Source organism: Zeus faber, assembly GCF_960531495.2.
Source record: "Zeus faber genome assembly, chromosome: 2".
Classification (NCBI taxonomy): domain Eukaryota; kingdom Metazoa; phylum Chordata; class Actinopteri; order Zeiformes; family Zeidae; genus Zeus; species Zeus faber.
This window is the reverse complement of record NC_137189.1, coordinates 39,711,070-39,727,474: the sequence shown is the minus strand read 5'-3', so window position 1 is coordinate 39,727,474 and position 16,405 is coordinate 39,711,070. Positions and strand designations below refer to the sequence as shown.

The window sequence follows — 16,405 nt, the reverse complement described above, 5'->3', positions numbered from 1 at the left end:
ATATTGTATTATACCTTCAGGCTGTAGATTCCCCAATTAAATCGGTGGCAGGCATAGACACACTTGTCTCTTTCATTTGGAGGAACAACTCCCCCATATCACTTCCTTTTGGAGGACAGGACAAGGATTAAGCCTTTCTCTGGGACGTCTTTGTGGATTCCCTCGTCAATTGACTCGATAATCATCTTTTTTTTAATCAACAATAGAGTCTTACGGTGTACGGTGGCACAGTATATTGCACTGCTGCCTCACAGCAAGGGGGTCTTTGGTATGATTCCCGCCTGGGGCGCTGTTTGGCACCGTGCTCTGGGGGGGGGGTTATCTCCCGATTAGGGTCCTTTCTGTGTGGAGTTTGCATGTTCTCCACATGCCCACATGGGGTTTCCTCCTTGTAACATCAGTAAGTACCCCACCAAAAAACATGCACAACATCGTCATCTGACCAGCGATGGAAATTTGTAACTGGTAGCCGGGCGTCGCTGCACGCTGCCCACTGCTCCTGGCTGCCCCCCGGAGGAAGGACAAGCCAGGATGGGTGAAAAGCAGAGATCTCATTTCACCGGCCACCGTTTGAAGCATGTGTGTGTGTGTGACAAATAAAGATTATTCTCCTCTATAGACAAGCAATGCAAGCAATGCAGACATTTTGTATTTCCACTTCCACCACTCCATGGTAAAAGATGTTAAATGTATTCATGAACAGACACAGCAACCTATTTATCGCTTGTCTTGACTGCATGAGGTCTTGTCCTTGCGCTATCGGGTACCATAATGATTTATACCATGCATGACTCATGCACCAACGCTGCCCTGAAAATACCAATGCATAATATTGTACTGGGGGGGGGTACAATACTGCGCAAATGACACCGGCTTTCATGAAACAACTGAGTGAGTATCTACGGGAATTAAAATAAAAGAGATAAACGCGGATTCATCGGTTGTAAACGTTTGGACTGGAGTGCTATAATCACACGTGGAGTTTGCACCCGGTTGCAACTGGATTTAAGGTCAACAAGCTGACCTTGGATCTGGTTGGCTCCAGTCCAGACCTTGAGGCCTTGCCGACATGGTCACCTGTTGGTGATTCACCTTGCTGTGATACTTGACAGGGTTGGGAGAGCATAACGGAGATGGGGCGCAATACGAGGCAAGAAAGGCTTGTAAGTTACCAGTACCAATATAAATTTGGACTTTTTTCTTCCACAGAAATGTTTTCGTTCATCTCTGCCCTGCTTGATTTATTTATTCATTACATTATTTTGTTCGTCCATATCGACAGCTTACTGACCACAGAAATCAATGCAGCATATACACTGTAAGCATAAAAAGCATATAGAGAGAGCACATCCATAACACAAAAAAAAATATATATATATATATATATATGCGATTTTTCAACCAAATTATCCTACAGTTTACAATCTTTGTATTATTGCCAGTAAAACTGGAAACAACGCATAGAGGAGAATATGCATGATTAAAATATCACTTAATAGGTTCGATATCTGCAGGTATTAATCAAATGGTTGTTTCTTTGAAAGTGCCAGCTAAATATACGATTCAACCAGGAGGTACCTTCAGATTAAAAATGTATTCTCCAAGGCAGACCTGCCAACAGCAGACAGCAGGAATACAATAAGGCGGTGTATGGAAATACAATTGCAGTTCTTTCAACGCGGCTTTGAACTCGCCGAAGGAGACATTATTTGATGACTGTTAAGATGTCGTGTGTTACGAATGTTGTTCCAGGACCAGGGCGCTAGAAATACGGGAAGGCTTTTCTCCTGAGCTCAGATCATCAAACCCTGGGAAGACCCGGGAGTAGCTTCAAGATGCCACGACAAAAGAAAAGCCAGAGCTCAGGTGTTGGCAGCCTCCTCGTGCGCCCGGCATTGCTCCCAGGAGCTTTTCCATTAAAATTCCTTTATGAAAATAAGCAGCGGGGACACATGACAAATAATAGTCATTGATCACAGGGCCATCCATCTGGCTTTGAGAGCTCCTCTCCCCTGGCTAGAGGGGACATTTGATGAACTGCGCTGGAATCAAGTGCACCCTGCCTCCTCTCTCAAACACCTCTTCTTTTCCTCTGTCTACTCCACTCCCTCCCTCACCTCCCCGCCATCCTGTCTCCCCAAGAATTCTCAGGGCGGGAGTGTATGTATCCACCCGAAACTGGCGACCACTGCGGAGTACTGTTTCTCCCGCTGTTTTCAGTCCGCTGTATTTGTCACGACAAAAAAGGCTAAATTAGGAATTCATTCGTTTAATACTGTTTAACAGTAAAGGAGGTTACATCAAAACCTCATCTGTGTTAATTATCGGCAGAGATAATTAATACGCCCGCTACGTTCCTTAGCGATCGTGACCCACGATGTAGAAAATCCTCTGAGGAGCTACCCGGCTCCCATCTTGGTTTTCATTTCGACTAAAGGTCGGAGCGAAGGTTTCAAGTGTCTTTATGTTGTCAATACAATGTGATATAATGGAAAGTGCATTTCAATAATTTAAGGAAAACATACAAGCGCCAGTGTCCCTGGCCAATAAACACACGTACTGTATAAGGGCCGGCGAGGCTGAGAAGAGGCCACTTCAATGGGAAAGGAATGATAAAGGCCACCTGTCATACCAACAAAACACCGGATTTGAATCCCATCTAATTTGCATCTTTTCTACGGTTAGGATGTTATAACAACCTGTATGTGGCGTGTGCGTTTACATGCCCATTTACCTCGACCAACGCACATGTCCTCTCAATGTACAGTATGTGAGGTTCATAGGACAGGCCATCGGGAGCGCCGGGACATTATACCCATTATACAAAAACAAGAGTGAGAGAGATCAGAGAGATCAGAGAGATCTGCGTTGCCGGCCCACTTTGATAATGCACCAGCCCTCATAATCACAGGGGCCGACGATGCAGATCTCTCACCCCCAATTTTTGTTCAGTTATATCATTTATTTAGAGTCTGTTAGTTTGTTTATCTAAATACTGTTAATCGTTTAACTGCACTTTATAAGTACAAATGTGCACAGTCACTATCTGATGTTTGTAATTATTTTTTGTTTATAGACCTGCCCTGAAGAGTAAGTCCTTCAAGTTTCAAGGTCAAGGCGATCAAATTGACAATGGCATTATCTGACTTGTTTTCTGCGTTGAAATAGATTATACAGCCTGTTCAAATATAGACATTCATGAAACACTGACTGCCTGAATCTATCATGGTGTCGTCACAGCGGTGGCCTGCTGGCACCAAACATTTCACTTGCTCTTAAAATAGATCTGTTTTGGTGTTACAGTAGCCTAGAGTATCCATCCATTATGCTTATAAGTGATATGGTATCAAGGGCTACCATCATCGTTTGTATGTGTGTCCGTGTGTGTGTGTGTGTGGGGGGGGTGGTATCCGCAGGCTGGTTGTGGTGGGTTGGTCTGGGTCAAGTCCAGGGCCATTATTAAGTCCCAGTCTGTCGCCAGCGAGGTTGGGGTGGTGGAGTGTTGGCAAAGGACATGCATCAGATGTGGAGCCGAGCGAACAGAAAAGGCGCTTTTCACTCGATTCGTAACCCAAGCTTCAGAATGGCTTGAATTTGAAAGGCAGTGTCAGAGAGCATGGAGACAATGGGTAGATCTAAGTGTAAGGTAAGTGCGCTAACATCCCATTCTTCCAACCCAAAGTCCCGATCTGGCTTTGGGCCATAGTTTAGCCACGTGAAAAATTTACTGGGAACGTGCTAAATTGATGGACTGTTCAAACAAGCATTGCAAAGAGAGTTGCTCTAAGCTACAAAGCCACTGAAGTATCAGACCACCTCACATTATAGAAGGTCAGGCCCCCAAAGTTGCAGATCAAAGCAGATCAAAATCGGGCTACTGCCTAGTTCTCAGTTGAAGGCAGATGCATTATATGTGGGGATGACTATGTGTATGGGGATGACTTTGATATATTCATCCAAAAGTACCTTTTCAGGCTATTTTCAACTTTTCCCCGAGCACAGTGCCAATTCCCTTTGCAAAATCACGCCTGCTATTTTGTATTCTGATGCAAAAATGGAAAAATCTAGTTTACAGTATCAGCCACAGTTCATTAGCAACACCAGCAAGAGTCCATTTCGGACACCAAAACCGTATTGTAGCCTGTTGCATCCGTCTTCATCGTATTGTGCAGTGTTTCATTTGGAGACATCAAATGGAACACCTTTAGGAGCAGGGAAAAGAATGTTCAGTGTTTGCCTCCAATAAGGTAATATGGGGAGCTACGTTGTTACCGTAGCACCGCCTCACTATAATTAAATGGCATCTGACCTTTCCTGCCTTGTACTCATGCAGTGACCATAGGCAGCTGTTAAAGGGAGTACAGGCACCGGTATTATAACATGTGAAAATGTGCAAGTATACTCTAACTAGAAACAAAAGAAAACCCTGTAATGACGCCGTCAATGTCATCACAGATACACAGTAGATAAAAGGAAATTGAATATTGAGAGCCTTTACCAGCCGTCATGTCTTTAATGAAAGTATATTTTCAATAGTATGTTATCAAAAGAGCAAGATTTGCTTCTAATGTGTCATCAATAAGGCTTTTTGTCAGTGTTTATATGTCGGCAGTGTCACAGTATGTTGTCCCATGCATCCAAACCTGGCCCAGCGATTAACAGAAGGCCCTTGATCTGATTCTGATTCATAAAGTATCATTATATAACAACTTCAAACCAGATCAACAATCACTAATCAGGTAAAGAAGCTATTTGATTTCTTGACACCTAGAGCAGTATCTTTCTACCTACTGTCTGCATCATCTGAGATAAGAGAAAAAGAAATTAAGTTATAGAAATTACACAGCATTAAAAGTGCTAAACGTTATGCTCCTCCTATATATATAAAAACAAGCATGGGTGAGATATATAATTTGTACCAAGAGCTACTTCAAGCTTACTAGTGCTTGTAAGCGTGAATCTCTAGTCAAGCTAAAGAAACGGCTCAACTTATGTTGAATTCGCTTAGGGAGCTAGTTCTGTCAGACAACTTGACAACGCCACTCACTTCCATGCCCTTATGGGCCGGCCTTTTTAAAAAAAAACAATCCCTCTTTCTTTGCCTGCTTTGCTGCCTGCGTTGTTCAGCTCCCTTCCCCTCCCCTGCATCCACCTGTTGGGCTCTACTCTTCTTCAATTAGAGCTCATCATTCCAATATTTCGAGCTCATCAAGTTTGCCTATGTTGGCTGTACAACTCGCTGGGAGCGATGAACAGTAGATCCCAGATGCTAAAATCAAACAATGCATAATAAATCAAGTTAACTTAAAAGCAAATCAAATAGTTTGTCGGTCAGAACATTGGCCAAGCTGCAAAACCTCATCCAGGTCAGATCACTTTTGGGGTTTGAGCTTTTCTGAAGAATCTTCACACTTGATAAGATACGCCCCAGTCCACCCAAGAGCAAACGCAATGATATTCAATTTACATTTAGAGCATAATTCCCCACAAGGCGCTAACGGGACCCATGGAGGTATGGCCTCTGCTTCCCCCTGACTGTGGATCGGCAGGAAATAAAGAGAAAGAACACACACTGCCGTCGGCGTCAAGACCTTAATCATCGATCATCTTCTTCCAGATGTTCGGAAATCCTTAAAGTCTACAAAGTGGAGGGTGAGATTAAGACGGGTTCCCTCAGGATGCCATTTTTAAGTTACTGAGCAAGTGATTTATGGATGTAGTTGGCCTTTTCCGCAGCCTTTCTTTGTCTCTTTTTGGGGGAATATAAAGAGTTATCAGGTCGCAGTTCAGGGAAAAACAGTTTGTTTGACCCTCACGCCCACAATGTGCAATGGCAGTCCAATTGAGACGTAACGGCCCTTCACGGCATCCATTGCCAATTCACTTTGCAATGTTTTTCGTTTCTGGGTAAAGGCCGTGTCAGCCGATAGAGGCACGAGCCACCTCAGTGGACGGCAGCCCTGCCAAAAACATCACGGCAGCTTAATCGTTTTTCATGTGAAATTGCACAAAGCACATTGATAACAGCAGTTCTAGCGAGGATCCATGAGTCACGTTTTTTGAATGAACGCTGATGTGCCCGGGCAAAACATTACACGACAGATGACTCCACCAACAAAGTCTCTTATTTGCCATTTTGAGAGGGGAAATTTGAAATCGGTCAACTTTTTAACTCTAATTTTGTCCAAAGCTACAGTATGCACACAATAAGCTATGTAGTACATGGAAAAAGTTGAATGCATACATCATTCTGCCAGCATCAATAAAATAAGAGTGGATGTTTATCGACACTTAGATCAAATTAATCTTAACTGAACTTATCTGAAATTGAGTTTGGAATTACTTGGTGTCGGCGGCGAGCGACCTATCACAGACTTTTAGGTTCTGGCTTGAATATTTCATCAACCAGAAAAAAGTGCCGAAGTGGGTCGGCGTGGATTCCTGTACTTAGCAAATTAAAGTAGCCAAAAAGTCCCGGTGGCAGCTGTGGTATCGACTGTGTCACAGGCAAAAAGGTACAAGGATAAGCTTTTAAACATTTTTTCTTTTTTTTTTTCATGACCCTTAGTATCATTTAGTATCATAGTTCAATTCTAAATATTTAAAACAAATTTTAATTAAATATTTTTCTTTTCAAGACAACTGTTGACAAAGTAATACTGCGTCGTACAAATAATCTCTCTTATTGAATCAAATACTGGAGGTAAGTATAAAGGTAGCTAGAATCAGGGTAGGTTAAGAACTAGAACTGATATAACAGTTTCCTTTAGGTCAGAGAGGTAAGTGTTGGGAAGGAATAAATAATAATAATAAATGTAACCTTTATAATAAATATAAAAATAAATAATAATAATTATAAAAATAAATGAAACATATTAGTAAATACAAATATTACCATATGTTTCCTTATATAAATATTAAAATAAAATAGCAATATTCATTCATATATAGCATTTATTTCTATATGTATTATTACTTATTTCATACATTCATATTATTGTTCACACTGAACAACAGACAGGTACATTTCTTGGATTTCTCACCACGGGTAATTAAGGACTTGCAACCTGAAAACTCCCAGGCCTGTAGTTTAGGATAAAGTAGGATAAAAAAAAAAAATCGCAAATTAAGATATTTTGATATTAACACATGTTTTTACCCCCTCTATACTCAATACAAGCGCTATACTTTCCATGAGCGTACGTCTCCAGCGACCCATTATTCGAGGCAAATTTTTGCTGACGCCAGTGCAGCAACAATCCAATGCTGCACTCTGTCTTTAGACCGGCGCTGACAACACCACAACACGGAGAGTTCCTTCTTTACCTGTGACGGATAACTCGGTCGTCCTCCGCACCACAAAGCTCCCGAACTGCAACTCGCACGTGTAATTCCCAATGTCGTCTTCGCGCACTTCCTTGATGGACAGTGTGTCCCTCCTCATCACGATCGTCTGTCTCCACTGCTTTGGCCTGCATTCCTTTAGAAGATGAGGTAAGATAAGATGAGATCAAATAAGATAAGATAAAATAAGACAAGACAAGACAAGACAAGACAAGACAAGACAAGACAAGATAAGATAAGACAAGATAAGATAAGATAAGATAAGATAAGGTAAGGTACGATAAGATAGGATAAGAAAAGGTAAGATAAGATAAGATAAGGTAAGGTAAGTTAAGGTAAGATAAGATAAGGTTAGGTAAGTTAAGGTAAGGTAAGGTAAGGTGAGATAAGATAAGGTACATTAAGATAAGATAAGATAAGATAAGATAAGACAAGAATTAATCATCTTGGAGAAATTCAGGCAGCAAAAAACAGTGAAATGAAATAAGAATATCATATGCTCACATCTATAAACAAGGCCAAAATAATAATAATTAAAAAAAAAATAATAATAATAATAATAATAATAATAATACAATAGAAAAAAAAACAATAAAAATACAAAGCATGGTAAAATACAAATGGTATAAAGATAAACATTAAACAATAATAGAAATAACAAAACATAGCAAGTGCATCAAGCAAAATGTTATAAATACATTTAAAAAACATGCGGAACATAGTAGAACCTGGCTTTCTTTTGAGCACAATGTCGGCAAATGTCAGTTATGTTAAAGTAATTACAGGTAGTACTTAGAATTAAGTAGTACTTAGTAGTACAACTTTAATATATATGTATATATAGTGTAGTGCATAATATCTAGCAGCAGTGCAGCAATAACGTGCAATAGGCATCACAGCAGCATTACATAAACTGTTTATGTGTCAATCCAGTGATAGCAGCAGAAGCGATAATGATAGAAGTAAAGTCAAGTATAGTCAAGTGAAGTACATATCATAACATACTAGTAAGTGTTATTATTGCAAACAAAGACAATGACATGTGGAAATAACACTTATGACATTGGTTTGTGTTGGGAGAAGTACTCACACCCTTTTACTCCTGTAGAAGTATTCATAACCAAAAAAATAAGTGAAAGCCCTTCATTCATCATTTTACCTGAACTACATTATGCATGACGGTGTACGTGGTAGTGCATGCTGCGGCGCACGTATCGACAATCTAAAATAAAAGTACTGTGACTTCATGACCTCATATCTCGGTTTGAAGACACGTGCCAGGCTTATTGCCTTAAACTGCAGCCGCTTCGTTGCCTTATGGTCGGTTTCCTCCTCCTTCAACAGGCTCCGACTTAAAAAGCCCCGTCCTGTTTTGCCGACCGATCGGTTGTCTGAGCAAGACTCCAGGTACAACATCGTGTGTCAGAGGTGAAGAAATCAGAATTAATTAGGAAGCTATTCGGCGTTGAACCGTCCGAATGCCTTCGTCTTTGCAATGGAATGACGCCGGAGAGTGCAAAATGACTCAAATATGCTTGAGTATAAACTCAGTGAAACAATTCTAATCCACCAATCATTCGTGTCAAATAATCGTAAATAAGTAAATCAAGTAAGACATTAATGAAATGAATTGTGCTTGAGTTACATTTCGGCCCTGACCGGCGTTTACAGGTAATGATGCCTGAACGTCAATAAGAGACAAGCATTCATTTCCTCACTTCTAATCAGCGAGGAAGCGCTCGGATTTTAAACTTAGAAGAGGAATTAAAGCTATGATTGAGGATATTGAATAAACTGAGTTTCATCAGTCGAGGGCTCCGTTTAATCGACATCCCCGGGATTCTCAGGATTAACCAAGACTCACAATCATTTTTTATTTACTTTTATACTTTAATGGTGAAGGCAGAGCTTTGAGACGTCAAAATTAATTGCACGATAAAACAAAGGTTGTGAATGGGACCGTTTTGAAAAAAATATATAAAAATATATCAAAAATCGATTTGGGCGGTGGAGAAGGCCTCCATGGCCCAAATCGATGTATTTGATGTATTTTTTACAGTATATGAAGGAATTTCAATAAATGAGCGGAACCTGGATACAAATTGGTTCAATACGGAGAGAAAGAGAAGAGGGGAATAAAAACCCAGCTCTGACAGCTCATACTTTTAGATTCCCTATGCATTGTCTCTATCGTGTTGGGAAAAGTCAAACGATATGGTGAGAAGCAGTATCTCCATTTCTTCTTCTTCTTCTTCTTCTTCAAATTCTTCTCCTTCTTCTTCTAGCAACCATGCTAACCCAGAGCTATTGGCCCTTTCTCAATCTGCGTTCTTGTCTGCACTTGTGTTCTTGTCTGTACTTGTGAAACGTCATCAGTCGCAGCCCAGTACTCTTCCAATTCAAAGTACGCGTCGAGCCAAGTCCAGTCAAAAATGCCCGGATGTGGACTTGCTCCGCCCATTTTATCGAGGATGCATCGGTGGTGACTTGTGTGGACTTGGGACAGCCAAGTATCCCAGAATGCATTTCGCACCAAGCGGTGGTAATGGTATTGGTCGCCGGGAGTCTGTACTCCCGAGTCCAACTTGTCAAGTCTGAATGACCAAGCCCGCAAGTCCGGACTTCGCGTACTTGGGATTGAGAAACGGCCATTGACTTTTAACTTGACCCATTTGTATCTATCTTGTAGATTTTTGTATATTTGCCCACTTTTTATTTATTTTTCTGTCTTTGTACATTTGGCTATTCCTGGTTTCATTCTAAAACGAACAAATTCTGAATCTGAAGGCCGAAGCGCCTTTACTTTAGTATGAAATCAACAAATAGAAAATATGTCAAAATTGACAAAACAATCAATGAAAATAAAGGGCTGTTTACAGTCTAGTCAGTAGAGCCTTTAAATATGTTCGAGGGTTTTCTTCGGTAGGTTTTTGCTTCTGCATTGGTACTTATATTGTATGTATTGTACCTTGGCCACTAAAAATAAATTGGGCAGATTTGACTCTCTCTATATATATTTATATATATATATATATATATATATATTTATTTCATTTGTTCAGTCTATTGGACATTACACCATTTGTTGACATCTTGAGCCACGGAGGGGGAGAAGATGGCATTTCGAGCTAATTAAACCACGACAAAGGCTGACTTTGCAGAACATTCTCTGAGGACAAGGTTTTCACAGAGCCGCACCGCCTGAGGGAGCCGCCGCACGCGCCGACTCCAACAGGGGTGCCACAGGACGGCACCCCTGTTGGACAGGGCCAACAGGATCCGAACTGTGAGTGTTGTGATCCGTGGCACTCCAACCGGGGTGACACGGATCACAACACTCACGGTGCGGAGCCTGTCGCGGTTTTGAGACTCTTTTGTTGTAGCGGAATAAATGCTTGGGGGCCGTGAGAGTGGACTCTTCCCAGTCAGCCGGATCCATGGACAAGAACATGAATGGAGACAAACTTTTCAACACTACCGCAGGCGTGTCTCTTCTCCTCCGCCCGCTACACCCACGTCTGCTCCGCACGCTCTTCTCTCATCAGACTTCGTCCTCAGCAGCGTCATGTTCCGTTCAACATCATTAACTTATCCTTGATATCACAATCCAAATCATTATCCATCACGTTAACTACTCTTACGGAGCGTGTCCCCTCTCAAGTCCACGTATCAGCTGGACCCATCGTAAAACACATCATGTTTTTGTAGAATCGCCGCGCCACTTTTTATTGAAATTATCGGAAGGCACGAGACGCGCTCCAGCCGAGCTCCGGCTCCCGTGGCTCGGGCCCTCGGTTTTTTTCACCGTGATGGTTCAATTTTGCAATTCAACCGTGGGGGGCCGTACGGACCACGGATCGACTTCGTTCCGTTTCGCCACTAGATCCCATCGAACGGCGTTCAGAGAAACGCTGTTTGCGAGGCCACGGAAAGCCACGGAGAGCCTGTCCGCTTTGGAGGTAACGTCCAGTTTTCCGGGAAAAGTACACTTTTTGACCTTTACCTTGTGCCAGATAATCTCGGGCTCCACTCCTGGCTGGATGTAATCCTCGATGCCCGGGCAGGTGATCTCTTTGCTCTTGCTCAGCTCCGCCTTCTCATAGAACCTCATCTTGGAGTTGAAGCAGAGGTCCGTGTCGTTCTCCGCCACGGTCAGAGACATGGACACCTTCATGCAGTAGGTGGAGTTCCTGTGCGGGAACGGAGAAAAAAAAAATGGAATCAATCAAACAATCGTTCGCCTTTGTTCCCACCCCCGCCGTCGGCCAGAGTCAAACTCCGGATGCGGTGTTGCCGAAACCCGCGTCCCATATCTCAGGGGGTTCAACGGCCGCCATGTGCGCGGGCGTGCCCGAATGTGAAAGGACAGCAATCGAGTGGCGTTTGAAAATTCACGCCTTTTGTCTCCGCCTGCGTGCCTGATGTGCTGCAACCGGTCGGATCGTGCGCGTGAAATGACGTCGGCGATGTTGCTCTGGGGCAAACCCTTTTTTTTTTTTGCTCAAACGGAATTTGGTATTATTTCTTTATGTAAACTCAAGTCAAACCGAAAACACCCTGTCAACTCCGGTGACAGGTTGCTCACTGAAAGACCTGCAAACTCACAACAAAAAAGCGTGTGCGTTCATCCATTTATCCATTCATCCATCTATTGATTCATCCATCCATCCATCCAACCATACATCTATCCATCTATTCATTCATCCATCTATTTACTCATCCATCCATCCATACAACCATACATCTAGCCATCCATCCATCCACTCATGCATCCATCTATTCATCCATCCATCCATCCATCAACCCACTCGTCCATCTATCCATACACTCATCCATCCATCAATTTATTCATCCATCCATCCATCCATCCAAACATCCTCTAGTCTCTAACCAGCCATGATAACATGTGAAAAATAGACTGGATCGCTCCAAGCAGTGGACACCAATGATAGCGAGATCAGCAAATGAACCGTTTGAACTTGTTAACCCTCAGATCAATAACAGTCGTTAATAGTGCTCGATATCACTTTCCCAAAAATCAAACAACATGTTTTTTTTGTAGGCAGAGGGAAGGGGTGTGAACTGAGGATAGAAATAGGTCATTATTAGATTCACATGATTTGAAACAGGACCTACGTAATACTTAGTGCATGCATCCTACTGGATGTTTGCGCCCCGGACACGCCACCGCCTCCATTGCCTCCATTACCAACAGGGCCGGATCAAGATTCTATTTAGAATTATCTAATGTGGCGATCTTTCAAGCCGCAAAACTTTGAGGCATACATCTTACAAGGATCTATAGGCGAATCCTATTAATTGATCAATAACAGCATACGAGGCATTTTCAGATTAGATCTACTGCTTAAGTAATGAAGCACATGGGTCAATGGGCGCATCGGACGGCGGGGAAACTTGCAGCACTTGACGGCAGGAGGGAAAAAAGATAAAGAAAAGGCTCGTAGTGATCAATGGACTCAATACAGAGCACGTTTTCCACTAAATCCTTTAATAAGACTGTCACCACTGACGAGTCCTCCAGCCCGACTGCGGCGAATTCCCCCCGGTTGCAAAGGCCAAACAAATTGACAGTGTTTAGGAAAATCTCATTGCTAATTTTCCAACTAAAGCTGGTTACACAAATTGAGCAAAACCAACAAACAATCACAAACATGTTAAATCCTCACATAATTGCCCGGCATTAGCCGCCTCGTGGATTAGCGCAACACACACGCACACAGACGCACACACACACACACACACACACACACACACACACACACACGCTGGTCCTCGCCAGAGTGTGGACAAACAAGCCTTCACCTCCCTCTCGGACAGGCCATTGCCGGGGCGGTCCGATTAAGTGTGCGCCCGTTTTTTTTACTGAGGCCCGGATGCAAATACGACATGATGCGAAGATTATCCCAGACAACTCCTACCAGATGGACACCTGCGCAAATGAGATCCCACGGGCACCGTCTCCCTCTCCTCCCTGATAAATATTCTGGGCAGCGCTGATAAACTCGGCCGCTTAGAAGGAGGAAGAGAGGGGGGGGGGGGGCGGGGGAGAGAGAGAGAGAGAGAGAGAGAGAGAGAGAGAGAGAGAATTGTGTAATCTGGTCTGCATGAGTGATCGATGATCCGGGCCAACGCTTTGTCCTGCAGTGTCTTTCCAGCGCTACACGTCAGTCACAGTGTTCTTTTTGGGGCGGGCGAGCCCTGCGCCCTCTCGACTGTTCACTTTGGTGCCCCGCTCGCGAAACTGACGTCGAAGAACAAAGCCGTGACAATTATCCCCACCCCCCTCAGACGCCGGGAACTCCAGTCCGCGGCGCCGAGCCCGCACAGGCCATCTGCGTGCGGCGAGATCGAGGTGATAACAAGCCCGGCAATGACGGCAGCTTTAATGGGCCGAGGGGTTGTCTGTCAAGAGCAGGGCGGGCGGCTGAAGAGGGTGTACGCAACGTCTCGGCAACGATGGGAAAGCCGAGCGCTGGCGTCCGACGCGAGACATCTCGGGGGCTGACAGCTCGCGTATGCGGCTCGAGCCGTGCGGGTGCAATATGTGGCAAAGAGGGTGAAACCATGTGCAACGACCAGGCTGCGGATCGAGCCGAAATGAGTAGGGAAGAACATTATCGAGTCAATCCGTGGGTCGCGGAGATATTTAATGAGTTTGCATTGTCTTGGTCGGAATGATGTTCATCCATTTCATAATCTACGCTGCTTAAGGAGCTGACGCAGTTGGATGGCGTTTTTAACGAATGACATCGGCGCTATCTGCCCATCAGTCCATCAGTCATTTACTGACGTTGGTTTGCTTTGTCCATCCCTCAGTGGAGGGAGCAGAAGGAGCATGCCCCTTAACTCAGCCACTGTTTGCTTTGATATTAAATAACAGGAGGTGGAATTGATTGGAAAATCTCATGAGGCTTGGCGGGCACCTGTGGGGAAATTAATGAACTAACTTAATGAATATCTTAATTAAAAATAACTCAGCTCTAATAGAAATCGGATGATGAAATAATCGCTGATTACTTATTAGAGCCCGCTTTTGACGAACAATAACGCACGGAGGAGGATTTGTCTGAGTGCGACGCGAGAGTCGCAGGAGGGGCCGGAGGGCTGAAAAAGATGATTAAAGGTACATTTGATATCATACTCCTGCAGGGTCGGCAATCCTGCTGTAAAGGCAGGATTTCGACATGGCAAGGATGCTAAGATCAAATGCCACCAATGCGACGGGGGCCTATTATAAAAAAACCACTCTTTCAGTGTTTTTGCAGATACAGTTAGCTCTTTGATGGGCCGACAAACACACAAACTGTGAAATAAGACAGCCCTGTCAGTTTATTGTGAGCTCTCTATTTCAGAAAACACGCCCTGAAACAACCTGTTCACATTTATAGCCCCTTACTATGTCAAATGGGGCTTCAGTAGAATTAGAACCGCCCCCCCCCATCTGTTGAGTCACTCAACAAACAAACAAATAATTTTAAAAGAAAGATGAATTAATAGCAACGTTCCGTGAAGAACCAGCAGACGTTGGAAATGTAAGTATAAAACAATTCTGCTGTGTGTCTCTTTCTGAAGTAGGCGGTGCACAGACTGTAGGCTGCGGCATGTGTTCCGCTGTGTGTTTCTCCAAACAAAACCAAAAAAAAAAAAATTGTTTTTATTGTGTATTTATTTATTTTATTATTAAGTATTTATTTTAATTTTATTTTCAGACATTTACATGAAACTAAAAAATCCCTGCCTGCTTTTTCCCGGTGCGGTGTCCCCTTACAAGTTTGGAGAATGGCAACCAAAGTCGGAACTTTTGAATCAGGCCTTGTAGATGCAATACGAGTGAAGATTCAGCAACTGGATCGTTTATCCCTTGCCTCAAACTTGATCAGAAACAGATTTTGGTGGACTGATAGGCCGAAATCAGTGAAAGTTTACAGACTAAATACGACCGAACCCGGAGTACAGCTCAAACCCAGTTTGAGCTGTACTCCGTACAAGAACCAGGGGCCTCAGGAGGGTGGCTCCCCACACAAACAACAGCCCATTTTGGAACAGAACGGTAAAGAGGCATGTTAGAATGACCAGAATGCCTAATCTGAGTGGTATTTTCAGCAAACATCTCTAAAAACATGTTTTGGGGACCTGATTATATTATGGACCTGTAGACCTATATTAATTTGGTGAAAAGGAGCATAATAGGTCCCCTTTAAGCTTTTAATGATGTGGCTTGTGAGGTGATCGTGCAACATACATATTATTACTATCATTGCATGTGTGCGTGTGTAAGCATGAAGCTTAAGTTCATTTCACGTATGTGTGACGTGAGCATTTTCTTTGCGTCGCCCTGACCAGGATAGGGCAACGAGGGAAGATTATCCTAAATCTGTATTTTGTACATTTTTTATGACCTGAGTGAAGGTCATTGCGGCATCGCGGCAGGACCAAAGCCACCTACTTGTGGCCGCTGCTCATAACTCAGCTGTCATCCGCCGCCGAGAGCCCGGGATGATTAAATACCCCAGCATCCCAAAAATTTGACTGTTGGCCAACTTGCTCCCACTTAGCCCCTGTCCGCAAGAATGCTGCTGGTCTGCTACGCTGGCGTTTATGGAACAACCGGCTCCTTCCTCACTTATAAGCCCCCCCCAATTCTCAACTCAATATATGTCTCTGTCCTTGCCTGAACCCACGGCCCCCTCCACTCCCCTGCCTTGTTCAACAAGGTTTTACACTTAGGCGGATAATTTGTTTTTTGGCCATGCTTTGGCAAACAGGTGTGCACTTGCCGTCTGACACACTTGCACAAATACCCCACATAGTACATTATTTCTGTTTGTGTGTGATATGTAGGATTGTTGAATTTTCACTTTCAAAGGAAAGCAACAGTATATCCCTTCTTTTATAAGCGTTAAAATTAGGAAGGAATAGAACAGTGGCGTGTGAGAACTCCCTGGGCATGTAATATGGTGGGAGACTCACCGCCAGCAGCTCCATGTCCCGACTGCAGATAGTCACCCCAACAGTTCAATGTCCTGGGTTGCACCGCCTG

General features: G+C 43.4%; 1 protein-coding gene across 1 annotated transcript in view; it reads right to left on the bottom strand.

Annotated features, from left to right (window-relative positions):
- Positions 1-16,405, bottom strand: part of LOC307244801 (interleukin-1 receptor accessory protein-like 1) — a gene marked incomplete at both ends in the record, with an annotated part of 266,700 nt that overhangs the window by 151,996 nt on the left and 98,299 nt on the right. Inside the window, 2 exons of the mRNA XM_080020106.1 lie at positions 7,327-7,480; positions 11,348-11,534. Coding sequence (XP_079876232.1) covers positions 7,327-7,480; positions 11,348-11,534 — 341 coding nt within the window. The remainder of the gene's footprint in view (positions 1-7,326; positions 7,481-11,347; positions 11,535-16,405) is intronic.